Here is a 27,043-nt window from a genome sequence, read left to right on the forward strand (position 1 = left end):
TCTCCTGTCTGAGAGAAGGATGTCCTACTCTTTCCCCTGTAGGTATCACAGGGAATAGTTGAGCCCAGTCTTGACAGTGGCATCTCCTAGAAAATGACTTTCTAATACATGTAGGGCAGTACCTGTGCTGGGGAAACTCACAACAGTATCTATCCTGGCTACATGTGAGTGGGTTCCAGTGTGTGCTTGATGCTTTTATACATGTGCATGCTTTCTTGATGGATTTGGCTTCTTTTGCAAGAGTTCCTTCCCTAGACTGAAGGTGGACCAAGTGCAAGATCAACAGCTGGAAAAGTGACCAATCTGGAGAATATACACTGGGATCTTTACTCTTCTGTGTTCAACACGCTGGATGAAGTGAAATACTCCCCTGTTTCCAAGAACCCAATGTGGAATCTGCATGTTTAGTGCAATACAGTATCTTTATTCTTCGTCTTTAATATACTGATGTCATGTGGAAGTGTCTTCTAGAACACTGTGCTTCAGTCTCTGTGCAGGCGAGGCTGCGTTCTCATTTGATTTTAGCATGGGGGAAACGTCCTGTAAGTTTTGAAGCTAACGCTCACTTGTGTCCAGCATCCAGTTGCTATGATAGGAAAGAAATTCTGACTTCTAATAAAACCTGGCAGTCTGTGGTGAAGGCATATTAAAGTACTACTCTGTGGTATCCTGATCTGATGAATGCTTTCTTTTTATGTCGTCTTATGCCTCACTTAACATTGAGCCAGGCTGATAACCTGAAGACAGTGCCCACAATAATTCAGCTCCAGAATTGCCTAGATGCTAATACCTGCTCTCTTTTATACCCAGGTATTTTGTGGCCCGATGAGAGAGACTGGCTAGTGGCATTAGGGACTGGAAGAAGGCAGGGAAGTATGTTGATCAGAGTAGAGGAAACTTCCAAATCCATTATTTAAGGCATCAAAGCTTGTTGTTAATTCAGCAACAGTTTTAGAGATGCTAATTCCAGCCTGAAAGCTCTTCATGAGTGCAATGTAGATGGCAGCTTTGATGTTAGCCAGCCTCGTTATATGCCATTTTTCTGCCATGTTACCAAAGGTTGAAATTCCTCCTTAGAGATAGAGAGGAAGCCAAGCTCTGCAGATGCACGAGATGTGTATTGCCATGTTTTTGCACTGAAATGAAGGAATGTATCAAACTTTGCTAGGTGGTCCTTCCCCAATAGTCATCTCGTGTCAATGAGATGCTGTCGACGATGACTGCATGAGGCTGCTCCCCTCTGGTTTTTTGGCTCCACACGCTTAATAAGGTTCATGGAACATACCTCAATTTGGTGGGGCATGAAATCAAAGCCATTTATGAGATCTTAGTCAGTGTAGCTTCCTAAACTTGACCAGACATGCTGCTAAGGGCTAGCAGCTTTTACCCAAAGCGGTGTTCCCGGGGAAGGAGGGTGCTTCACATTCTTTCAGGCCCAAAGGTGAAGGTACTGTAGTCCTTAGTGCACACTTAACAGTGGTCGGAGTATTTTAGTCACTCCACTCCGGTTTCTTTTCCTTTGGCAGTGCTGTTGTATTGTGATGACATTGCAAGTCCCAGTGATTATTATTCCCTCTCATTTTGTGTATGATCTTGTGAATTTATTTGTTCCTTTCTTTCCTCTGCTAGTCCTAGTGACAGCAGCACACATTAACTTATATTTCAGAGTAAATGATGTAAACCTTATTGTGTCTTTGTCCAGAACTATATTGATGAATAAATATCTGGTTTAATTGCACATTCAATGGATTCAATAAAAAGCACAACTACTTATGATCTGGGAGACATCTGTGTCTTTGGTGCTAGTCAAACAGAGGTGTGTATGTAGAGTGCTGATGTATGGCATGAAGATAACAAAGCTATTTCCAGGCTGCTGATAGCCAAGAGGGATGCTCAGTTTGTACCTAAGTATGGATGGATTTAATACATCCCCAGCCTGGATAGCTTGACCACAGGTAGTTTTAAAGGAGTTGTCTGAGAAGACCTCTGGTCCAGCCCTTTCTAGAGTTTTCTGGACCTTGCAGTGCTGATGAAGCCTCAAAGATATATGTGTGTGTGCGAGTTGGGTGTATCACACTTGAAGAAGGACATGTTGGAAAACCAGAACAAACTGTTGTGTGTGACATCCCACCCATTCCAACCTATTCTGAGATCTCCATCCAAGACGTGTCCTGCAGGTGGCAGAAGAGAATGACTCCTGGCACCCCCTTCCTACCACATTTTCTCTGACACACTGCCTGGGCAAGAGTGGCTTTATACTGGGAACTATATTGCTTTAAACAGTTCTTCATCCCCTTCCTTACCCTCTTGCTGCTTTTTCCTGAACCTTCCAGAAATGTAACTGTCTCACAAGTTGAGTTGTTAACCAAAGACACATACATTTGAAAACGTTGGGGTGGGGTTTGGGGGAATGGAGTGTGGTGGAGAAAGGCTTGGGATGATGGGCAGACATAGAGATAGCTTCCACTCATAAAGCTGTTAAGCTCAAAACACTTCACGAGGGCAGACTTCTCAGTTGTCTGGATTGTTAGCAACACGTCACTGGTGTTCGTGTAGCTTTGAAGGCATCGCTGCTGCCGTCCAGTAGGAGATGGTACTGGCGGAAGCATGCTGTCTCCAACATGGTGCAGTGAAACGGAGCTAGGAATCATTCATGCACAGGCAGCGCTCTGCAAGAAGGCAAATGTAATTGTTTTGTGTATAAACTGGGGATCAGTGTAGGAATATAGAATGATTTTTTAATTTTTTTTTTACCCTTCAGCCAGGTAGATTTGAGGCCAGTGCTGTGGAAAATTGTGTGCACTTAAAAGCATCGTTAATGTATGGGAGATGTTGCAGAAACACCCACAAAAGTATTAATGGACAGGAGAAGATGTTTTCACATGAGAAAATTTGGATCTCAATGTGTCCAGCCCATCAAAAGGTGATTCAATGACAGCCTGCGAGTACATTGGTGGGGGGGGAATATGAAGTCTAAAGCCTGTTTTAATCCAGTAATCTCATGTTGTATGCACACTGTGAGATGGCACTCTAGAAATAAAAATCTTAGCATTCAGCTGTAAAATCTCCTATATTTGCTACATTTTACCCTCATCTTCTTGCATTCATATGACTGTCACTCTGCATAAGTAGCTGGATGACGACCCACCACTCCCGTAGATGTCGTTCAGCAGGACTTAAAGGACCTTCAGAGGCAAACCACACAAGCTGGCAAGTGCATATTTTTGGTTTTTTACCTTCTCTTTAATGATGTACCACAAAAAAATGCAAGTTGAAATATATTTTTCTCCAAATATATATATTTATATAATATATAATCTTAGTTAACTCAAGTATATACATTGTATAATAAATAATGCTTATAAAAAGAGAAATTTTCTGAATATAAAATAAAAAAAAATCGACCTCTACAACTTTATACAAAACTTTGGATACAGCAGATTGATGGAAAAAGATCTTCCATTCAGTGCTAGAATACCTGGCTACAGTAAAATAATTACAAGGCAATAAATGTTCTATTTAATATTAAATACCTTTTCTTGATTAAAAAAACCAAACAAACGAAAAAGGGATTTTGTTTAAAGTCAGGTACTTGGAGTCTTTCCAGACACAGAATTTAATATATACTTTTAAATAGAATGCATATCAGAAGACGGCGTATTTCTGAATTGGGGAGGTTTCTTAGAGCTCTCCTGTGATCTTTAATTTTACAAAGCTAATGCTTCTCAGGCTGCGTGAATCCAGGAGCTCTTCATCGTGCTCTACAGAGGAGGGACTGAGAATTTCGCTCTGATTCTCTCCAGCCACAGGTTTAAGTGACAGGGCCATGTTCTGTGCTCCATATGAGGGGTCTTTCACCCATTTTATTGCTCTTTGCAGTACCATGTACTGCTCTTTCCCATGGACAAAGATGGGAGTGGAGTAGAAGACACAGCTTTAATGGTTTAGACCTATTTCTATGTTAAATTGCTGATGCATGAGAAGTGGTATTGGAAGATGGTTATTGGTCCTCATCCTCCTCCTGTCAGAAGGCCACCAGGACAGAGATAATATATTTTTTTTAATTTCAAGGGTCAATATGCCGTGAAAACCTATAGCCCAAAATGAGGGGGCATGTGGTCAAGGAGAGGGATGTGGCCTGGGGAGCAGGTGGAGGGACGAATGCTGATTCTTCTGCACTGAGATGGGTCATGGGATGTGTGTGGCCACACCTGGGGCCCAAATCCCTGCTAATGGTATGGAGCCTCTGTGCTTGATGTGAGCCCCTCATGAATGAATTGCTGATAACTCAGGAAATCCTATGGGAAGGAAAGGGTCTGCCTGGGATTGTGTTGTCGGATAAAGGTCTCCTCTGTCTGCCCTTGCCTCTGTTCTGCTGGATGAAGTGGTTTGAACAAGTCTGTCTGATGGGAGAAGGCTGACAAGAAGGCTTAGGCAGAAGTTTCTTCTGGCCATGGTTTCTGTCTCCCTGTCCATTACCGATGCTTAGAGCTGGTGTAGCAGCTCGCCTGGCAGGTACCCTGTCCCCAGAGACATGCCCTGAGCTTGCTCTGGAATATAAAGTCATATTAGGGAACGCTTAGTAAATAGGTGCATCAACTGGGTGGATCTGCCCAGATCCTTAAAAATCTCTCTTGGGCAGCTGCATGGCAAGGAGGCTGCTGGAGTAGTGCAGCATCCCCATGTAAGAGGTGGCAGCCTCACCACGTGTGATCTGCTCTTATCCTGGGCCAAATGTAGGAGGATCAGCTCTGGGCTCTGGTTTCCTGCCGTCCTCCTCAGGGGGATTACAGGAGATGACATGGGGCTGTGGGGAGTAGAGCGGGGAAAGGAGAGGTGAAAGGAGAGACTGGCTGTAAGGCTCGGTTCGCGTGCTCAAACAGGTTAGTTTCTCCAACGTCATCTCCTCAGAGCAGGAAGGAAGGAGCCTGGCTGGTGTGGGGAGTTGGCTGCTTTCCTCCTCCTCACCACATCTGCTGAGACCAGGATGGTCATGCCAGCAGGCAGGGAGCCTGTATTTGCTCAGCTCTCGCTGTGTAAAATTCATTTCCACCTGAAACCCCTGTATTGGCATCTCCATGGGCCAGACCTCTGGAGGAGGACAGAGCTGGAAGCTCTGCGCATGCTGTGTTAGCAGCACACTGACTGGTGTGGCCATGCCTCGCTTGGACCTGTGCTGTCCCTGCTCCTCCCCAGACAGTCTGTCATGCCAAACAGCCTGAGAAAAGTCAGCAGATCAGTGACCTAACGTGTCTGCAGCACCAGGTCTAGCCTTGGACCGCCTTGTGTGGGTGAGATGCTGAGGGCCTTCTCTGCAGTGCTGGTGCTGGCTGTGTGAGGGTGTCTGCCCTGACCAAGGGCATTAGGTTTTTTTTATGCCATCCTCTGAAGTGTGAGGCCACCATGTGGGGGCTGATCACAGGGTTGATGGACCCCTTGGCCCTGCTCTGGAGCAACCTCCCATCAGTTGGAGACCTACCTACGTTTACTTGCAGGTGTGGACATCGTAGACACGTATGCACTCCTGGCAGCTCACGTAGCAGCACCAGTGGAAGATGCAGTGACACTTCTCCTTCCGTTTCTCAGTCCTGGTGTTGTGGCCACGACCGCAGCACAGCAGGTCGCAGCCGTCGATCCCATGGGAGGTGACATTGCATGTTCTGTCCCTTGTCCCAAAGGACCCCGTCTCTGGGTTGGGCTCGCAAAAATTGGGGGAGTTCTCATAGTAGACCAGATCCCGCTCTGTCGGTGGCTTGAAAAGAGCATACTTGGCCCTAAGAGTTTCTACCCATCCCCGAGATTCTCGGTGCTTTTCAACCACCATCTCAGAGGCGCTGTCGTATTTATCCTTCAGGTAGTCACCAATTGCCCGGAAATCAGGCTGGGCCCACCAGCAGGTCTTGACCTCGCAGCTTCCTGAGAGACCGTGGCACTTGCACTTCAGGTGCATGTGATCCAGGATGGTCTGTCCAAGGGAGAGAAAACAAGGCAGTCAGCAGCAGCTTATGATGCCCAGCATTTGCTTTCAATCACCTGCCTTTGCTACCTGGATTTAAATGTCTGATATGAGCTTGGTCTGGAAAGTGTAGGCTAGTTGTAAGTGCATGGGAGCTGTGGTGTGTGGCAGGAACATCTCCAGACAGAGATGTCGCACTAGAAAAGCAAGACAAGGGGCAGCTGCTCTAATCATCTATCCAATCCAATCCAATCTAATCCCAATGTCTGATCCTTTCAGTGGGGTCCCCCCTGTCATGTGTGTGTGGACAATCAGAGCCCAGAGAAGCTGAGGGTTGGAGGATGTCTCTGACACATATGGATGTAGACTGATCCCCTTGTCCTAGCTTTGCTAACAACCTTTCATTTTATGCTCTGAGTCTGACAGTTTGCACTAGAAAGTAAATGAAATTGTGAATCTAAGGACATGATGCTCTCTCCTCCCCAGGAACCTCCTTTGTGTGGAGCAAAATAATAACTGATTTTTGTTAAAGTTACTAGAGTTTGGGTTTTTTTTACAGGAAGCTGTCAGTTGTTAACACAAGTTAGAGATTCAAGCTTCTACCCTTCCACCTCTGCCTGCTGTGGTATGGAAAAGTGATACCTAGTGTTTGCTTCAAGCACTGTTTGAAAGGTCTCGCTGTAACACAGTTAAAGCGCGCTGGGTTTGCAAATGGCCTGGAGCAGGCAGTGGCCCAGGTACCTGCTGACAGCAAGAATAGAATAGAATATTTCAATTGGAAGGGGCTGACAACCATCATCTAGTCCAACGAATCACTGGGTGGGACAATGTTACGATGGGGAGCATGCAGGGAAGGAGTAGCTTGGGAGGAAGGTCCTCTTCACTGTTGACCTAGGGTCTTAGGCGATTGAGTTGGATTTCTACGTGCTGCCTTGGGAGATGTTTGCACTGGAACCAAGGCATATTTTAGCTCTTCTTAACCCCCACCCATCTGTTTAGAGAGAGTGGAAGTGCTGTGCCCCGGAAAATAATCCTAGAAAGCTCCTCCCCGGGCATTATTGTGGTTCCATTACATCAGGGGAAGCCAGACTGGGCCATCCATGCAGGATGACTACCTCTGGACCCGCTGAGCACTTACCGTCCTGCCGGCCTCGTTGTTGTGTCTGTTCATGGCTGAGCGGGCGTCCGGCCGGTTCTCTCGGGCATCTGCAAATTCCCGGGACACCAGCACACCGAAGTCGGCATCCTCGCTGCATCCCCCCCATTTCCAGCCATCTCCTGGAGGTCCTTTGTGGTGGGAATCACAGCCGCAGATCGTGGATGTGCCCTCGGCACAGGAGCGGGTTACAGCGAAGGCCACCCCTGCAGACGCGATGGCATGGACAAAAGCAGACTCTCGCGTGGCTGGGAATAAACAGAGTCCATGGGATTATCAGTTAACCTAACACTTTTGTTTTCCTTCCCAGCCTCCTTCAGCATCATCTAAATCTCATTAAAAAGCCAGAAGTTATTTTATTAATTTTTTAATGAACATTTTCTGAATCAAGTGCTGGTGGCATCACCTTTTGAAGCACGCAGGCAGGAGTACGTGGGAGAGAAGTGTGACTCCAGCTCTGTGTATCACAAGTGCAGCATTCCCCCCAAATACGACGGGTGCAGGATTTGATCCAGCACGGGTGCCGATGGTTGCACAAAATGTCAGTAAGAGCTTGAGGGGCCTTAGAAGAGAGTTACTGGAGTAATTCCTGGTCTGGAAACCCAGAGAAGGACTCCATGCCTGGTGTTAGTCCAAGGGGAGATGAAGAAGGTCATATACATGCAGAAATGGGGAAAGGTTTCAGATGATACAGGACAGACAATGGCAGAACAAAGCCTAAGAGCTAGTAATTACTGTTAAATGTATCTAGACTAAACAACATGTGGCTTTACAGCAATGGAATAAAACCAGCCGAGGGTGTGAAGATAACCTTGAGGTTGCTCATTAATTACTGAACAATCCTGGAGGAAATCAAAGCAGACAAAACTCAAGCCTCTTCTTTGACTCTGTAACTATTGTCATGCTCCAGGTACACAGTTGCAGTGAATGAATTTTGGCAGGCCCAAAGGAGCAAAGCTGGAGAAAGTCCTGAAAGCACTGAATGCTGAAGAAAGGGTGAAATAAATTGCCCAGGATGCCTAGGTGGACTGGGAACTGGGAACGGGAGCATGTGTGGATCCTCTGCGCTAAGGGAGAGAAAATGTTTCAGCAGAACAAAGATACCTGGGCGGGAGGTGGGGACAAAACAGAAAATCCACATGAAGATGAAGATGCAATGGGTTTGCTGAACTGGAGCATCTCTGTCCATCACCTCTTCCACCTGTGACCATGGCAGGGCAACTTTCAAGCCCTCCCCTTCCCTGGTCCTTCTGTGGGGCCCTGACCTGGACTTTGGACAGCAAGCAGCCAAAATGCACATGGGTATGGGGAAGCCACCAGAAGCCATAAAGATGTTTACATTGGCTGGATGTTATAGCCAGCTGGGTCTGAGGACAACAAGGCCAAGCAGGATGGGTGGGAAACCAGACCAGAACTGCCTGCTCTTTGCCTGGAGCCTCCAAGCTCACCTCAAGTGTCTGAAGCCAGGGAGCTGCTGTTCTTCCTCATGAACCAAAACCTCTCCAGCAGCGCTGCACGCTGCAGTACCCTCTGCCTGAGCATTGTGGCCCTTCCTTGCTCAATGGTGGTTGCCATAAACACAAAGGACATCTTATTCAGGGTGGGTTGTTCTGGATAGAAATGACCAAAGCCCAGTATTGAAGTGCACCTCTGAGATGGCAGCGTGGGTGGCTGCTCTGAATAGCACAACCAAAGCAGCAGCTGGCATGGAGCCATCAAGACAGATTTTCTTGGCCTACTACTACCAGAGGAAACTTCTGAGATATTAGAAGCACCAAATTAACAATACTGTGAGAAGACCTAGAAGATGTAGACCTAGCTTCAGAGGATGCAAAAGGAGATCACCTTGTCCACTTAATACGGTGGCATTTTCCTACCATGAGGTCTGTGAGTTTAATGTCATGTTTTTGGGAGTCTTGCACTCTGTCTGTAAGTGGACAATAGACTGTCAAATTGGAAGAGTATTTCCTGTATTATATATCTTGGTATTTTAACTCTTCAGGAGGCCGTTGTAGAAGTTGTGACATGCTCTGAACTGAGCTTTTCTTTTCGCTGGTGCTCTGACTGATGGCTCTTCCACTGGTTTGAAAGCAGGACAATGGCTAACTTTGAATTTTCAACCCAGATTAAAGCCCAGCCAATTTATATCCTTTGTTCCTGTGCTCACATTGACTTTCATCTTCAAGTAGCTTTTCATGGCCCCTGTATTTACCCTGTGGTGCTTGCAGAGAGCAAAACTTCCATTTTACTGTGCTCGAAGAGCCATATTTGTTAAGTCTTTCCATAAAATATTGTCCATTACACTCATCAGCCTGTCTGCCCATCTCTGCATCTGTTCCTGGGTTTGGTTCCTCTCTCCAGAAGGGTGAACAGAAGCAAACGCTCCCTTCCAGCTAAGGACTGACTGGGGCTGAAGGAGTGCAAGTCCTACCACAGCTCAGAACAGCTCAGAAATATCTCCTGCATTAGGACACAGACAGGCAAGTCCCCTGTGTGTTTCCCTGTTCAGCACAGTGACAAAAACTTTGGTCCCTGGACTTGGAGTCTGGGTTCTTGCAGTAGCGACCTGACTGTTCAGCTACAGAGCTCTGCTTAGGATGTTTTTAAAGCTTTCTTGTTGTCTTTTTTTCCAATATTTTGTAAAGCAGACAGTGTTGTACTATTTCTACTAATTTTGAAATCAACAGGAGTTTGACCATTGACTTCAATGAGGCTGTACTAAATACAGGCTTTCCCAAGCACAGTCAAAATAATATCTCAGTCTCAACTTTCTCCTTGGGGACATCTTTTGGTTCAGAGCCTCTCTGGTATGCCACAGTCTGCATAAGTACAGCACCCTGGTGGATGACACTGGAGTGTTTTAACCCTACATGCCATCTTGTAAAGGTGGAGACTTTAGGTCTCTCAATTCAGAGTAGATGTTGGAGTCATTCCAACCTCACACCCAGTGTGCAGGAGACCAGGGAGGTGCTGAAGGCAGGTGGTCAGGGGCCGCAGTGTCGGGGGTACCATTGCTGGTGAACGGTGTCCCTGGGTGTACTGCAGGAGGTGTTTCCAGCTGCCTCATGGGTGTAGCTTGATCGAATGATTAGGACATTGTGTCATCAGTGGATGTGGGATGAAGCCAGAATTTTCTGCTGGCTCAGACCAACGATGACCTTGGAGACCATCCCCTCCTTCCAGAGGAGGAGCCATGAACCGTCTTCTCAGCTGCCCCATGCATCCCTCACCTGCTCTTGCCTCGTGCCCTGGGGAGGTCTTTGCTGCACTGGGTCTTGCTCCTTGGCCTGCAGTCTTCTCTGCAGAGGTGGGGTCTAGCATCCAAAAATCAGGCATCTCAAACTGAGCTAATTTCACCCCGTGCAGGCAATCGAAAGAGGCAGTTTGTGGGTATGTCCCAGCTGCAGAAACGCACATCTCTCCTCGGCTGCAGCATGGGGAACGCGGATCTAGATGCCAAACATGATTCTAAACCAGGGCTTCTCAGTCCCCTTTGCTGGTGGGACCGCGCTGTGGTTTTCACTTTCTTTTGATTCACACTCTTCCCTCCCTGCCCTTCCCACCTCCGGTATGCCAGCAGAGATCCAGCCTCTACCTACTGAGGTTTTCTTTAGATATCTCCCACCAACCGCTTATACTGGGACCACTGGGGGCTACGGTCCACCGGTTGAAGATCTCTGCTCCAACTGGAGTGTTTCAGCCTGACAAAGGCTATTTGGGTGGCCTGTGATCTAAAGCAGATCAGATTAGAGCAGCTAGCAAGCCCTTCTGGCCTCAGACCAGGACAGCTCGGCGGCAGAGGGGGAGGACACGAGCCACTTTCCTTGCTGACGTCCCTTCGCTTTCCATCCTGGGGGGGGGTTTAAAAAAGCGATGGGCATGGGATGGAGAGTCGCTGCATGTTTTGTAAGTCTCTAAGTCCCTGTACAGATGGGGATGCTGGGATGGGAGCCGAGCTGGGGCTGGTGCTGCCGCAGCCAGGCAGAGGTGCGATGCAAGCCGCCCTGGGGGCTGCACCCCTCTCGCAGCTGCCCCCCAGCACCCCCCGCGCCCCCACGCCTGCCCGGCAAGCTCTCTGCACGATGCCGGGGCGGGGGGGAGCGAGCTGCAAACACAAACGCCTCATCTTGAAATTCTCCCCTGGGTCTGGGCGAGGAGCCGGGAGAATTTCCCAGAGATGAAATGCGGGAGCAGCGTTCCCAGAACCAGGGGAGGGGCTGGCGAGGGAGGATTAGAGCCGTCTTGACAGTGCACCACTGCGACTGTCTCCCAGCCAGGCCCGTTACCTGCTGGGACACTCAATTTGCCATTGTTCCCGTGGTGTCACACTGTATTACCAGCATAATGCAGAATGTTTCCGCCGGCCAGCGTACCCACGGCACAGAGCACTGGCATTCCCCAGGAGCACCTCGTAGCAACGGGGCAATGTTCCCCTGTCCTGCCGTCACCCTCCAATCCCGCCAGCCCGGCTGGGAAATCCCTATTGATGGCTCTCCCCAGCCCCCCGCCACCGGATCAGAATGGCTAAAGGGCGTGTGAATGCTGCAGCAATTTGAAACGACTGCAGCGCTGGGATGGTATCGCTCGCCCTGCCTCACAGTAGGGGAGGAAGCTTAGCTCTTTCTCATCGGTATAAGCTTATTTTTCTCTCTCCCTCTCTCCTTTCCCTCCCCCTCCCTTTAAGCTGTTGAGTTTATATCAAGACGGCCCCTGATCCCACACACCCCTGTTTAGATGCAAATGACTGCAAGTGTCATGGCTGAGAAAAGCCATGGGTTATCTTGGTGCGGGTCTGCCTTTTCACAGCTCGTGTCAGGGGCTTAGCCGAACACACAAGGACCTCCAAAGGCAGCCCGGGCCCAGCTGCCTTTTCTGCACCTGGCCCCGCAGCCGTCACGCTCCTTGCAGCCACGCACGGCGAGATGCTGCCCTGGCTGGCGCCGCCAGCAAAAGGCTTGAGGAGGACCTTTCTGGAGAACTGGTGGCATCTTCCTGGAGCAGGAAAGCGAGCAAAGGGCAGCCGCGCTGCGAGGAGGCAGGGGGAAGAGCGGTTCCGCCGTTGCTCAAGATGTGGGGAAATGTATGAGCTTGCTAAGGCTCCTGCCAAACTCACTCCTGCAGATCCAGTCCTGCCTGCGGCTCAGAGACCTCTTCTCCATCCCAGGAGTCCGTCTCCAGATGCCTGTGGGGCGTTCCTGCCTCATGCACTCACAACCAGCTCTTTCTGGCCACTGTACTTTAACCAAAATCCCAGACTTTGTCACTAATGCAGAGAATGGTAGTTGCTCGCCCTCCCAGAGCAGCAGGAAGTCACCTGGCTGTTGGCTCAACCTTGGCTTTGGGTAGGACTTGGCTGGAAGAGACATTGTCTTTTAATAAAAACTGACCTTATTTTAAAAAGAAAAGGGAGGAAGAAGAAAGAGGGGGGGAAAGCAGGTTTTTCTTCCCACCTTGTCCCAGACTGCACACCTGCAGTATAAATCATCTTGGAGAATTTGCTTGTAAAAACATGATCTTACCCCACATTCTGGGGTTGGTTTTTGTTGTTTGGTCTTTTTTTTTCATAGCCCAGGTTAGAAAAAAAGACATGCAAAAAAGAAAACTTGCAGGAAGATAATCAGTGGCCCTAGGAAACCAAAGCCTCGCCAGCTATGGCTGCCACATGTTTTATGGCAAAAACCTCATGAGTCTGAATTTTGGGTAGGGCACATGGGAGGAAATGGGGTTGAGCTAGGCAGAGCCCTTAGCCAGGGTCGGTGTTCAGCAGCGCCCAAATGGGAGCACTTCAGTCCCCCAGGGGTTTCGCTGTGCTGTATTTGCTGTTTATTGCTCTGCTGCGAATTTGAAGCCATGCAAGAGACTGTGAGAGGAGAGATGAGAGTCGTATGGTGAAGCTGGGAAGAGAAGTGAGATGAGGATGTGATGGGGGGCTGTGGGAGGACCTGGGGGCAGGAAGGCCTTGGGCTATTTCAGGGAGGGGTGCCCTGTGCTCCCACACTGACGCCAGCCCTCGAAGCCTGGATGATGTGCCCAGAAAGAGGAACCAAAGACGCTTGAACGTGTGTGCCGCGAGAGGGTCTGCACAGCCGAACCACGGCAAACGGCTCCGTCGTTTTCCCACAGTATATTGCTCTTCAGACTAAGCTCTGCTTGAATGGAAGCAACTGTGATTAACATTTTTGCAGCTCCTTTAAAATGAAATTATCCTCAATTTCTTTTCAAGCTGTATTAGAAATGATTTTCCATGCTATTGTAATGAGAACTACACCTTTGAAGTTTTTTCCAAAGTAGCTTCAATCTACCTAAGGGAGTAGTGGATGAGATTAACCTAAATGTTGCTCTTTGATACTTAGAGGTGATTTCATCCAGCTAGTTATCATAGCTTAAATACTGACTATTTTGGGCTTAGTATTTAATGCCTATTGGCCTAATGCACAGTGCAAACCACGATAGTGATTGTCATTTTAGTTTGAGCCTTGCTATTAATTAATGATTCTTAGTTTGTGGGGTTACAGCCCTCCATGTGTCCTGGAAGCCAACGAGGAGTGAACACAGCAATAGCTGCCACAGATGCTCAGGGCTTGGCCAGACATAAACCACACAGCCGGCAATGATCACAGATATCAGTTCCAGGTTACGGGCTCAAAACTCTTGATTGCTGCATCTAAGGAAGATGGGACAACAGCCTGGGAGAAGGCGATGCTATGAAGGCAACAGAAGTGTCCAGCAACCCTATCCACAGCCCCCTCGGCAGAGACGAGTGGTGTTGGTCCCCAGATTCATCACAGCTAACGAGATCTATCAGGGCAGGACAAAAGCCTTTTTATTGCCAACATTATCTCTTCCTTCAGCTGAGAAAGCAGTGGCTGAAAAGGTTATGTTTTTCTCTGCGACTATTCCTGCTGCAAACTGGGAATCGCAAAGGATTTCCTAGTGTTACTCGTTGCTACATAGATGAAATGAGTCCCATCCCATCTCCGCTCATTAATTCTCAAGGCAGCAGTGAAAAGACATTAGCACATTTAAAAAATGTAAATAATAACCACAATCAAATGGGTTGGACTTTGATGTATCGTTATTTGCAGATGATACTGTTTATTTTTAACTGTTCTACTTACAGGTTAGTGAGACATGAGAATAAATACATTTTTCAAGCTAATTGCCTGGCAGTACTGTCTAGAAAACTATTGATGCGTCACGGTTTGATCAGGAAAGCTGTATAACAAATATGCTCAATAATTTTTCTCCATCTGTCAGAAGAGTTTCAGAGCTATGGGTGATATTTTACTTTGTCAGCTTGGAGTGCCCAGAAATGTTGAGGCATGTCCACACGTGAGGTTTTGCTCTAGTCCCTGCAGCCGAAAGAATCTTAAAATATTCTTCATAAATTCAAAGTTCAGTTTGCTCATTACAGGAGGATGGTTCAAATCCAATTTTTAAGTGCTTTCATGCTGACAGAAATGGTGGTGAGAGATTTTCAGTGCCTGAATGCTGTAACAGTTCTTTCATAACGTGTTTAAAATTTTTATGAGAGTTTTTTATGATAGTTTTTAAGAAAATTAAAACTTTCTGATCTTGTAAGCGCTGAAGTTTAGGACGTGCTTTTATTGGCAGCAAGTTATAGTGTGGCAAGCCTTGGTAACAAGTTATTTGTTAGTAAATAAAGCAGCTACCCCAAAATACATAGTGGCAAAACAGAGAGGAATTGAATCTCATGGTCCCTATTGGCACTCTAAAATGACTTTACAATCCTGATTTCTGCAAAGAATCGCACTTTAACCCAGATGAATAATTTTCACTGAAATATACTGCTGATGTTTCAGGAAACTGTTACCATTATTGGAAGGCTGAAGCTTGAAGAAAATATCATGAACTGTTTATATGCAGAATATTATAGCTTTGTAAGAAAGATTCACCAGGAGATATGCACACTCCAGGAGACTATTGGGAAATAGTCTAATGTTCGAGCTTTCAACCCTGATTTCTCTGATTTCTTAAAGGCCATACCATAAGATTCCCATTTCCAAAGCGTCACTTCTTTTTCAATAAACAGACTTCACTGGACTGCAAAAACTCAGTGCTTGTCGATACCAATGAAGCCGGAAATGGTTTTGGTTGCATTTATGAAGCTGTGAAACCAAGATGTGCAGATGTCCCTTGTGCTAAACTTGACATGGAGTCAGTGAAAGGCATGCGGTGGACACCATGGCTTTCATTCCACCCTTCTTGCATTTGACCAGCTGCCTTCAGAAAGGCATTTCTAGTTTGATCCTAACAGGCAGGATCCTGGTACAAGCAGAGTCCTGTGAACGTCCAAATGTAGAGCCCCTTCTCCTTGGAAATGGAGAAGAAGGCATAACGAGAAACCTCCTGGAGGTCCTTGAACTGGTGGTCGTGGCATGGACAGTGCAGGTATGTTTGGAGTCAGACGGTGCATGGGAGCAGCTCTGAGTCCCCACGGCCTGCAGGCTCTTGGGGAAGGGGAAGAGCAGGCTACACCCTGGACCAGCTGCTGCTCCAAGCAGGCAGTGCTTCGTTTCTACCTGGAGGAGCTCAGCGCATCAAATCTTTGGGCAAGGTTCCTCTAGAAGCAGCAAAGCCACAGGTGTGAGTTGGCCCTGGTGACTTCCATGTATCATTCCCTTACGTCATCAGTGCCAACGTACAAAGTTGTGGGATGGGATGGAGGGGAGGGGAGTTTTTTATCCACCATATGGTTCAGTTTCATGGGAATGCTTTTTAATCTAAGGTCTTGGTTTGCTAACTGGATATCTGCCACCAAAGTCCTCCAGCACCCTCCTTTCAGGCCATATTTGGCTGCAGGCTAGGGTTACAGCTGCCCAGCTGCCTTGGGGCCCAACCTCTCACTTTTCTCAGTGTAATGCCCAGGCTGTGACCTCAGTGGGAATCCCAACTTTATCGTGTCTCATCAATGTGCTTCCAAGGTGCCAGATCTGTGCCAGTGGGTCTAGAAAAGTGGCCTTTCAGGAGAGGGTGATGAAGAGGAGCAAGCACATGTGTTTGGAGAGAGGAGAGGGAAAATATGTTTATTTTCCCCCCTTTTGTTCTGAGCCCTGGCTGTTTTGGGCTCATCTGTGAAAAGATATTCTGAAATCCCAACTAAGCTTGGTCAGGATTTCAACCATGGCTTCTCAGGGACAGGGCAAAATCCTGCCCACTGGCCTCCTGGGGTAGACAGTGCATGCTGCAAAGGACCTGGCTTGACCCCAAGGAACTTGACCACAACCCCTCTCCCTGAATTTTCCTGTGGGTCTGCTGGACCCTGTTGTTTGGATGCACTGCATGCCCTGGGCAGGGAGGATGGAGCCCATGATTCCAGAACACGTGAGCGTGTTAGACCTTCCCCTTCCTGTACTTCATCCTACTGAGAGCTCCTGGGATGGGAACAGACCCTTCCCTCATTACCTCTCTTGAAGTAACACAGAAAAAAAATTGGAAAAAAGAAATTGGAGAAATTAGGGTTGAAAGCTAGGACATCAGACTCTTTCCCCAATGTGTTCCCAGTAGGACATTTGGTGTGGGGTGTCCAAAAGCCAAGTGGAGATGTGGCAGCTCTACTGACCCTGGCAAACCCATTCCCCTACAACCCCCCGGCTTCGCTGTTTACCTTTGTCCAGGACTGGCCCAAAGATGGCCAGGCTGTCGTCGATGGTGGTGCAGTTCCAGCGGCGGCCCCGGAACTGGTGCTGGCACTCCTGAATACCCAGCTTCACCCCCTCGGCCACGCTGGGCATGATCTCAATGTAGTTGCGGCAGAAGCGGAGCTGCTTGGGGACGAGGCCAGGGATGGAGCCGCAGAGGATGGGCTGGGACCCCAGGGAGCTGTACTGCTGACCTAGTGCAAGGGACCTGCAAGAGACAGAGGACAGCATGAGGGTTGGGAAACCAGCTGGCACTACTGGTCCTGCCCCCATGACCATCCCAGGGGGAATTTGATGAGCCAAGGTGAACCAATAGTTCACGGAGACAAAGTACTGAAAAAGAGGGATTTCATAAGAAAACAAGAGACTTCGTACTGAATAGCAGTGATGTGATCTTCACACCTGAAGACACCCTGGTCCTTTGTGGGCACAGAGGAGGGGACTCAGCTCCCTACATGGAGGCACCTAGAGCCATTCAGTGTACTCCCAAGTATCTGAGACATCCCCATGGGGCTGGTGGATCTGACAAAAGACCTGCAAGGAGCTGTATCTGGGGGAGCAACACCTGGAGGCTGGGGTGTCTCAGCTGTCAGGAGACACTGACGTGAGAGCTTCTGAATTGTGGTCAAGGCGGGAAGTGTCCTGTCCAATGCCAAGTTCATCAGCAGAGGGATCGCCGTTTACTGGAGGGGGGCTGCTCTGGGGTCAGGCATGTCAATGCCACATGTCCCAGGCTGTCTTGACACCTGTGCAGATGGTCCCAGCAGAGACTGAACCACCACGGTTCCACCCTGATGGACATCAGCCTCTATCTGCAGCTGTGGGTCGGGCAGATGTGCTGGTACATGGTGAAGGTGCTGGAGGGCAGATTTGAGAGGACCTTTGCCTACTGGTCCAAGGACCTGTCATTTGCCCGGCATGAAATATGTGGGTCAAATTGCTTATTTGGCCAGAAATTGTCACTGAAGGGTAAAGACACATATTTGCTCAAAGAAGCCCTGAGGTACCTGCTATTACACACAAACAAGGATAGTCCTACAGCTACTGCCTTGCTTAGGATCCAGACCACCCTGTGGTGTCCCTCCAGAACATGTGGTCAAGTGTGTGAGTGAGCAGCCGGTTGCCGGTTCTGTAACAGAGAGGATGTGATGAACTGGATTGCTTCCAGTGCAGAAATCTCACAGTCCAGATACTAGCATAGGCAAATATTAAAGAGCTTTGACTAGTATGTCCATATTTCTCTTGTACTAGGAAGTCCACAGCTGGACACAGGACTTGAGATGAGGTCTCACCAGTGCTGAGTAGAGGGGAAGGATCTCCTCTCTCTACCTGCTGGAAAGGCTTTTCCTTGTGCAGCCCTAATGGCACATTGCTGCTTCATGTTCAAATTTTTGTCCACCAGCACCCCCAGGTCTTTTTCTGTACGCTGCTTTGTAGCTGGTTGGCCCCCAGCCTTTACAGGTGCATGGGGTTGTTTCTCCCCAGGTTATGTCCCCAGGTCATTTGCATGATCTTCCTGTCTGTCCATTGCCCAGCCTTTAGCGGTTCCTTTGAATGGCAGCTCAACTATCTGGGGTATCAACCGCCTCTCCCAGTTTTGTTGTGTTTTTCCCTAATCCACCTGCTCACACCTGAATACTGCACGTGAGCTAACCAGCCATTTTATTGTCATTGGTTAATTCAAGTTGGGAGAGACCTCAGGAAGTCTTTAGTCCAATCTCCTGCTCAGAGTGGGGCCAGTTTCCAAATTAGATTAGGTTTCTCAGGGCTTTGTCCTTCTAGAATTTGAAAACCTCCAAGGACAGAGATGCCACTGCCTTACAGGACCTGTGGTTGACCATCCTTGTCCTGAACTGCTCATCCAGCGTGGAGTCTCAGGCTGGATGCTGAGCTGATACCAGTAATTGGTTGAATTAACTGCACACTAATGATTGTAGGATGTAAAGGGAATCCCAGGGGACCTGCCCAGAAGAGACGTCTCTGCTGAAGACACTGAACGAGAAGACCTGACTCCCACCCTGGCTGGAAAGCACATGCTTTTAGTGCCTGCCCCAGTGCTGTCTTCTGCCACAGCTCCCTGCTCAACCATCTCTCAGACCTGTTTCTCCTGCACCTCTCTGCCCACCCACCCAGCAGTGGGGCAGCTGCCCAAGACTTCAGGACCAGAGCACTGCATGCAATGTTTTGACTCCATCTCCCACACCCTTGGATGGGACACACAGAAGAGGGGCAACCAGATACAGTTGGGAGGCAACACAGTGCTATAGGCAGCGCGCTAGGACTGGTTCCCAGAGCTGTTTTGCGCTTCCAGCTCCCACCAAGTGCAATCTGATGGGGGGGAGCTAAGCACTGCTGGGAAGACTGGTCAGCTCCAAGCAACAGTTGTGAATAACCTTAACTTCATTCTCCGTCCAGCAGGGCCAGCAATGGGGGGAACAGGCAGGAGAGCATGTTGTGTTTCTCTAGACACCCACTCTCGCAGACAGGCTCCAGTCTCAGGGGGGTGGCATGCTGTGAGACGCTTTCTCCTGCCTGAGTTTGCACAATGGTGGAAGTGAAGTTCATATTCAGCGTCAGACTTTACAAGGATGTGCCTGCAGCAGCAGTTTCTCGCAGCAGTGGTGGTGGAGGGTTGGCCTGGTGTGCTGGCCGTGAGTTCCACACCATGTCATGTATGGAGGTTAATTGTGCCATAGGTCACTAGTGTAAAACCTGTCCCAATTTTTTATCTGGATGAGCAGTTCGATCCCTCAGCGAGCCCACAGAAAGCAGCAGTGGCCTTGAGCAAGTAAGAGCTGGGAATTCCCATGAAGTTCTGGGGAACTCCTGGGAGGATCCATCCTGCCCCCATGACTTCAACCACAGACTTGGTCAAATCCCTTCTTTAAATGCTTGAGCCATCTCATGACAGACTTCACTGCCTGGAAGGCCTGACCAGAGATGTGCAGTCAGTTTTGGTCCATGTTTTGAGGTTGGAGTTGCGATCTGTCACGTGAGAGAGGCCTCTGGGGAGGGTGGAGGCTGCTCTTGGTTGTACGTGGTCACGCACCCAGCTGGTGAAGTTGCTTACCCACGTACATGAATCCATTTGCTTTTGATGACCCATTCCAAGCTTTCACACCTTTTCATTTTCTTCCTGTTTTGCAAGGTCTCCATCATTCCTAAGTGTCTGCTCTTAATTTTCCTTGTTGATGATTACTGAGAGCACCTTCAGTCATCATCTAATTTTCATTTTTGTTCTCAGGTCAATGAACTTGTGATTTCCCCACTGCTGACCCTTCTTAGACAGATATAAAAAATCTCATTCCTCTTGGCCCATCATCCCCATCTACCCGGAAGTCCTGGGAAGACACACTGGTCAGGGTGTTGTGGCTAAGGGGCTGCAGCTCTGCTTTAAACCTCCTGGGTCCCATGGACTGACAATTTCTCTATATGGTGGCTGAGATGTGAAAATGAAACAAAATCTATTTGAAATCCAGGTCTGAGATCCCAGCAGCACATCTTGGCTCTGTGTGGCTCTAACACAGAAGTCACACGAGCTCATGGGGTGGAAGCAAATACATTAGGAGAGGAAGTATCACAGGGTCAATTTGGGATAGACGGAGGACATGGACAATTTTTAAAGCACAAAACACAACTCCAGGGCTGCCAACTGCAGGAGCAACAGACCCCACACTTTCCTGCCTTTATTTCAATGCTGGCATCCTTCCTTGCTGCCTGAGCCTACGTTTCTTTAGCTCCCATCACGTCAAAGGGAAATAGCCATTGCGTATCCCTGCTCCACTGGCCCCAGCTTTACCCACAGAAGGTGACAGATGCATTTTCCCAGCATCAACTCGCACACTCAAGGGCAGGAGCCATAAAAGCCAGACAGCTCTGCTTGGCTGGGACACTCGCTTTCATCACTGCGTGTACAAGTGTGAGCGGACAGATGTGCACATAAAGGTAGGCTTTTGTGTGTGTGCGTGTGAGTGCAGTGCACAACACAAGGAGCATGAGTGCCTATGGCAAACGCATGGGAAATCCCTTTTCTCTTTCTCTGCTTAATCCCTTAAATCTCTCAGAGTCCCGACACTGTCTGTCAGGCCAGTGACTCCTTTTGTTCCCATCCAATAGTACTAGACATAGCAGAGCCGTGGATCCAGCAGTCTCGAGTTGACTCTTCGTGGTTCCCATTGGTCTGGGATGAGCCTTTGAAGCCCTGGGAGTAAATGGTCTTGTGCAGATCCTCTTTCTGCACATTGCTGGTGGGTGCATCCTTGCATCATTGATGAGGTGACTCATGTCTTTGCATTGTCTCAGCATGGAAGATACCGTGCCCATCCTCTCTACTTCATCCTTCCTATAGAGATGGTCAGCAAACTCATCTTCTTCTATTTGGGCCACTGGTTGGAAAGACACAGGGTGTCAAGAGACATTAGACCTAGCAGTATTTGAAAGGAGCAGGATTTGGCCAAATTAGAACTGTGCCAAAACATATGGCAAGGAATTTTTAGGATGAACACTAAGAAAGGTTTCCTGCCAGTGAGAGCAAAAGCTGCTAGGACATTTCTTCTTTTGTCTCTGCAGGAGACTGGAAGCTGCATTGCTTGGAGCACTCAGGACTGGACTGCACAGTGCACCATGGGCTGCCCATCTGAGCTGGGTTTTACCAGTCAGAGACAAACCTTGGTGAGCTGCTCCTCCTGAGGAGTGGGGAGATTGAAAGCTTCACTGGGGGTGATGCCCTGCTTGGCTGCTGTTTGGCAAGAAAGCAGCTTCTTTGAAAGAGGTTTCTCCATCCACTGCTGTGTGTGCAGGGCATGGTGAGGGGCTGACCCAAAGGGTTTGCTCACACGTGTTTCACATTCCAGTTTCATGATGAAAAAAAAGGGAAGTGAAGTGCCAGGAGGGGACCAGCTTCCTGGGAAACAATCTGGCATGGTCACCCCTTTCTCTTTCTTCTGCAATCCCATAAACCTGTTGCCATCTTCAATGAATCCTGGGAGCCCAGCTGGATGGACAGGAAGCTGGGTTTTTCCTGTCTCAGCCCTGGAAAACATGGACATTTGTGTGAGGAATGTATTCCAACCTCCAATGAGCTCCGAAGTGGGGCAGCATCTGTGCTTGTGGTGAGTGCCTGAGGTCAGTGTTGCAGCTTTTTACTTGAAATGCAGGGAGAAAATTTCTGGGATGTGCTGCTAAGAGAGTTTTCTAGCTCTAAACTCAGCAGCTGAAAGCAGATGAATCTGAAGAGCAATTTTTCTTTTTTCCCACTGTATCAAGGGCACCACCAGCCCTGTGGCCAGCTGGGCAGGATGCTCTGGGCTGTAGAGCTGCATGTCTCCAAGGGTACATCTTGTGCCATGGAGATGGAGACTCCCCACATTGGAACTCTTCCTTGCCTCTCCCGAGGGATCTTCCACATAAATGTAGACATGCTATAGGGATTCTGTACCCCACTGTGCCATTTTCCTTGACAAAATTGTTAGAGAGAGCTTATATTTTCATCACTGGAGCCCCCAGCACACCCAGAGATCCATGCAGAAATACATGGCTGTGAGCATTGCAGAGAGGATGCTGGTGGTGATGACTACAGTGATGAAGGGAGGTCACAGCAACTGCTGTGCTTATGGGACATGTAAGTTAGTAAGTACCATGTGCTCACAGACTCAGATTTCCTTTGGCTCCCTCCTGCCCTGGAGCCAGAGCAGACCTGTGCAAAGAGCCAGCTCCCTTCAGGGCTCTGCTGTGTGAGTGCTGGGGGGCCACGACACCGACGCCGTCACCTTCTCCCTTTGTCTCTGCGTCAATTAAATAACAACTACTTTTCCTAAATGCCTTGACAGCCACAGCTAGCAACAGTCCTTGAGGGCTCCAAGGACCTGGTAGAAATGAGGCTCTTTTAAACCATGATATTTCCTCCCACAGCAACTCAGGTCACTGCAGCATAGTGTCACAAGGCAAACGTCCATCCTTCTTGTGCCCTCTAATGTCTTCTCAATGCCCCATATGGATCCCTGCAATTCTTATAATGCACTGGGAAAACTATGAATCAGCAGGAGAAAACCAGATCACAGTTCAGATCTCATTTGCCACCCGCTATCTTGGAGAAAACCTTTCTCTGCCTGGAGGGTTTTTTATTGCACTATTTTTAGGCGTATTTGGCATTTTCCAATTCTGGGCCATGTTCTGCTTAAAATGGACAATTGTACAGGCTGGCATCCCACTGTTTTACAGTGCTGAGTGGCCCAGGGGTGATACATTGAAATGCATATTGGGAGCCAGGAGTTTCCATTCTGGCTCTTTCTCTTTATTTAGTGCTGTATGAGCCCTTCCCAGCTCCCACCAATTTTGTCCTTTTCCCCTTCCTAGCAGAGGCATCATCACACACTTGCTTTTCAGGTAAGTAAAGGGTGGTGCAAAATCACTGCAAGCAGAGATGCATGATGAATACAAACCTTCCAGGAGAGCCAGACCCATTTGTTTTGTTATGGTACACTTTGAACTGTCTAGCTCAGCCTGATGCAATGTTCAAAGCATTTTTACCAAGTGGCAGACGTTCATTTTAAGCTCAGAGATCATGAATCTCACCCCAACTTTGACAAAGGTGTCCTTATACGCAAACAAGTGCCTCCAGCTGCTAACTCTGTTCTGCTGTCTGACCTTTGAGGGGGTATTATACCTGGTATAATATTAATATATTTTAATTCTTGTAATTTGCTGACTGCAGCCCTTTGTGAACAGGGTAAGACACAAATTCTTGGGTTTGTCTGAAGATCAAGAGCAGCAAGAAGGAAGTTTTTGCAAGTCAAAACATGCAATATATATGCACATATGAGCTTGAGAAATGCCAGGTCTTGACTGAATATGGAGATCAGACAAAAAGATGACAGAATTCAAATAAGGAACGTTGCAGTTTACTAGGGAAGTGGATAGCTTTAATGAATCCCATGCCTTTGCTCATAAATCACCCCCTATTTAATCTGTACTGAATGCATCTTGAGTTTTGAGGTTTTCTGTAGAGTGGGCACTTGTGTCCCTGGTATAAGATATCCCCGTTACCACAGAGTCTCCACCAAACTTTACAATCATTGGTGGACTCCCTGAAACAGACAAGAACTTCATTTTTTTTTAAAAAAGAGGTTCAACTGCCTAAGCATTAGAGGATGATCTCCCAGACAAGGGCAAGTCCCATGGGCATGAGTGTGGATGTAGGGTTTTTCTGTATTACTGCCCTGGAAAGTCTCTGTAGACTTTACACACCAATGTGATGTGACCTCTTGAACAAGAGAGCTTTTTTTCCAGTTGGTGTGTTTGAAAATTATCTCATTAAATTGCATGTATGAATTGCATGATCTGCACAAAATTCAGCAACCCACAAGGCCAGATTCTATCCAACTAAGATTCTCCCTTAATTTAGTCACACCTAAGGGCTGCAAACCTTTCTAAAACCTTCACAAAGGCAAAAGTTCACCTAGGAATCACTCCCAAACCTGTGACTGCTTAGAAACAGGCTAAGCATCCCTCTGAGAGCTCTCCCAAAGGGACATCTCAGGGTATTTATATCCCTCTAGGTCCTGGGTAATTTTTATTTATTGTTCATGCAATCCAGTAGTGCCTCCTCTATGATTTGTCTCCTACCTACAGCTGCAGAGCCCTCTTCCAGCAATGTCTTCTAGGAGGGCTTAATCCTTCCTCCAAGCACCGCAGGACAGAGATGTTCCTAGTGGTGGGGCAGTGCCCCATGGGAGGATCTGTTTAATATCTTTATCAATGATCTGGATGAGGGGATCGAGTGCACCCTCAGTAAGTTTGCAGATGACACCAAGTTGTGCGGGAGTGTTGATCTGCTGGAGGGGAGGAAGGCTCTGCAGAGGGACCTGGACAGGCTGGATTGATGGGCCAAGGCCAATTGTATGAGGCTCAACAAGGCTCAGTGCTGGGTCCTGCACTTGGGCCACAACAACCCCACACAACGCTGCAGGGTGGGGAAGAGTGGCTGGAAAGCTGCCCAGCAGAGAAGAACCTGGGGGTGCTGGTTGGCAGCCGGCTGAACATGAGCCAGCAGTGTGCCCAGGTGGCCAAGAAAGCCAATGGCATCCTGGCTTGTATCAGCAATAGCGTGGCCAGCAGGACCAGGGCAGTGATCGTTCCCTGTACTCGGCACTGGTGAGGCCGCACCTCGAATGCTGTGTGCAGTGTTGGGCCCCTCACTCCAAGAGAGACATTGAGGGGCTGGAGCGTGTCCAGAGAAGGGCAACGGAGCTGGGGAAGGGTCTGGAGCACAAGGCTGATGGGGAGCGGCTGAGGGACCTGGGCTTGTTTAGTCTGGAGAAAAGGAGGCTGAGGGGAGACCTTATCCTAGAAAAGGAGGTTGCAGCGAGGTGGGTGTTGGTCTCTTCTCCCAAGTTACAAGTGATAGGACGAGAGGAAATGGCCTCAAGTTGCACCAGGGGATGTTTAGATTGGATATTAGGAAAAATTTCTTCACCAAAAGGGTTGTCAAGCACTGGAACAGGCTGCCCAGGGAAGTGGTTGAGTCCCCATCCCTGGAGGTATTTAAAAGACGTGTAGATGTGGCGCTTAAGGACATGGTTTAGTGGTGGACTTGGCAGTGCTAGGTTAACGGTTGGACTTGATGATCTTAAAGGTCTTTTCCAACCTAAATGATTCTATGATTCTATGATCTTGCAAAGACCAGGGGTGGTCAGCCCGTGTTGTTCAGGGGCACATAGCACCAGCTGGTTAGAAATTTGCAACTTGCTCCATTCGCAGAGAAATGTTGATTGTTTCCAGAAGAAGACAAGGAGAAAGCACTTAATGATGCGATGCTCTGATCATCATAAGAGGGTTGGACAACATGTACCCTACATAGAATCCCAGCTGAAGGGAGAGGTGCCATTAATGCATGTGCTTTTATTTTGAGATATCAGAATGATGATTTCTCAGGTATTGCTAAAAAATGAATGCTACAAGGAAATGCTAAAGAGAAGGCTGTTTAGGGTCTGAGGAATTAGAGGGAGGGGCTAGTGTTGTTTTATTTTAGCCTTCAATCAGTACTGATGTTGAAGTAGCTATTGAAACACATCCCGGATAAATCTACATTAAGTCAAATGAAAAGCCCCATATCTGTGCACAGGGGAAATTGTTCTTTGCAAACAAAGATTTTTTTCATGTAGGCTGGATACCAAATGGTCTGGTTATTCTGGAGTGATAATCTCATTTCCCTATGACCTATCACTCAACTGTACTGCAGGTAAGGAGGCAGCAAAGCTCAATAAAACCATTCTTACAGATGATGGTGCACCACCAAATAACACCTGGCAATGGGCACTAGTTTAGGAGCCTCTCAAAGTGCGGCAAAGTACAACTATTTCACTTACGGAGGAATTGCAAGCCCTCTGGCTGCTCTCTGTGAATCCTGCAGCGTGCAGCATGTGAGCAAGTGGGTGCTGAAGTCTGCAGCAGTCGATCCACTCTGAATTCACTCCTGGGCTTGCGTCCTCCCTATCAACTGTGTTGTTTGGAAACGGTGTCAAAATAATAAAATATATTCTGCAAGAGGTGAAGGGACTGGGTCCTGCTAAGTATGAAGAACTGTTAAATCACAGAGAAGCGCCAGTGAAGTGGTGACTGTCATCTGCTGATGTTATGTTCAACGGGAAACTAAAGTTGGGAAAGCCTGGGCTGCAGGACATCAACTCAAGCCCCTGGGATCTGCTGATAGAGACAGAGGAGGAAAAATAAACTCTTCAGTCTGGTCTGGGGTCCTAGGAGCTACTACCACTTCTTGGGAAGTGAAGCAGTGCATAATGGATGGGAAAGAGTGGTTGTAAGCAACACTTGTGTCACAGAAATTGCCTCAAGGTCACCTGAGATTGGCAGTTCAAGCAGATAAGAAAAGAACAGGACTAGGCAGCCTCCAAAGAGAGATGGAGCATGCAATTCCTCTGACCAAACGTGAGGGTCTGCCTGGCTGAAGCGGGCTGAATACCAGGCTTGACTGTAGACATGCAAAGTTTGGGGAGGCAGATTGCCCTGCCCTCCTGAGCTGCTGGATTTGCAGCTGCCGGCAGTGGTCGTGTGGCCATCTGGAAAGTCCTCGCTAGATTGTCTCCTCCTCTAATCTGTTGGAAAGAGGGAGGAGTGAGGTCCTCCCAAAGGCCCTGCATTGAACAGGTCTGGACTACTCAAAGCTGAATGGGTGATCTCAGCCCCATGGCTTGGTTACTGATGCCAATGCCAGGGCTGGCCATGCCAGCCTCCTGGGAGTGGAGAATCCAATTT

General features: G+C 48.2%; 2 protein-coding genes across 7 annotated transcripts in view; one reads left to right on the plus strand and one right to left on the minus strand.

The window, feature by feature from the left end:
- NSF (N-ethylmaleimide sensitive factor, vesicle fusing ATPase) overlaps nt 1-1,775 on the plus strand; it is an 82,156-nt gene extending 80,381 nt beyond the window's left edge. For 5 of the 6 annotated variants that reach the window (XM_072885925.1, XM_072885922.1, XM_072885924.1 and 2 more), the window contains one exon: nt 242-1,775. In XM_072885925.1, coding sequence (XP_072742026.1) covers nt 242-260 — 19 coding nt within the window. In that variant the 3' untranslated portion in view covers nt 261-1,775. Of the gene's footprint in view, nt 1-42 lie in introns of all 6 variants that reach the window. The other variant, XM_072885921.1, reaches the window with a different exon arrangement.
- A 3,710-nt stretch (nt 1,776-5,485) lies between these two features.
- The window catches only part of WNT3 (Wnt family member 3), a 49,915-nt gene continuing 28,357 nt past the window's right edge, over nt 5,486-27,043 (minus strand). Inside the window, exons 2-4 of the mRNA XM_072885838.1 lie at nt 16,741-16,982; nt 7,095-7,360; nt 5,486-5,965 (exon numbers count right to left, since the gene is read on the minus strand). Of these exons, the coding sequence (XP_072741939.1) occupies nt 5,486-5,965; nt 7,095-7,360; nt 16,741-16,982 (988 nt within the window). The remainder of the gene's footprint in view (nt 5,966-7,094; nt 7,361-16,740; nt 16,983-27,043) is intronic.

This window comes from Ciconia boyciana, chromosome 22 (assembly GCF_034638445.1).
Source record: "Ciconia boyciana chromosome 22, ASM3463844v1, whole genome shotgun sequence".
Classification (NCBI taxonomy): domain Eukaryota; kingdom Metazoa; phylum Chordata; class Aves; order Ciconiiformes; family Ciconiidae; genus Ciconia; species Ciconia boyciana.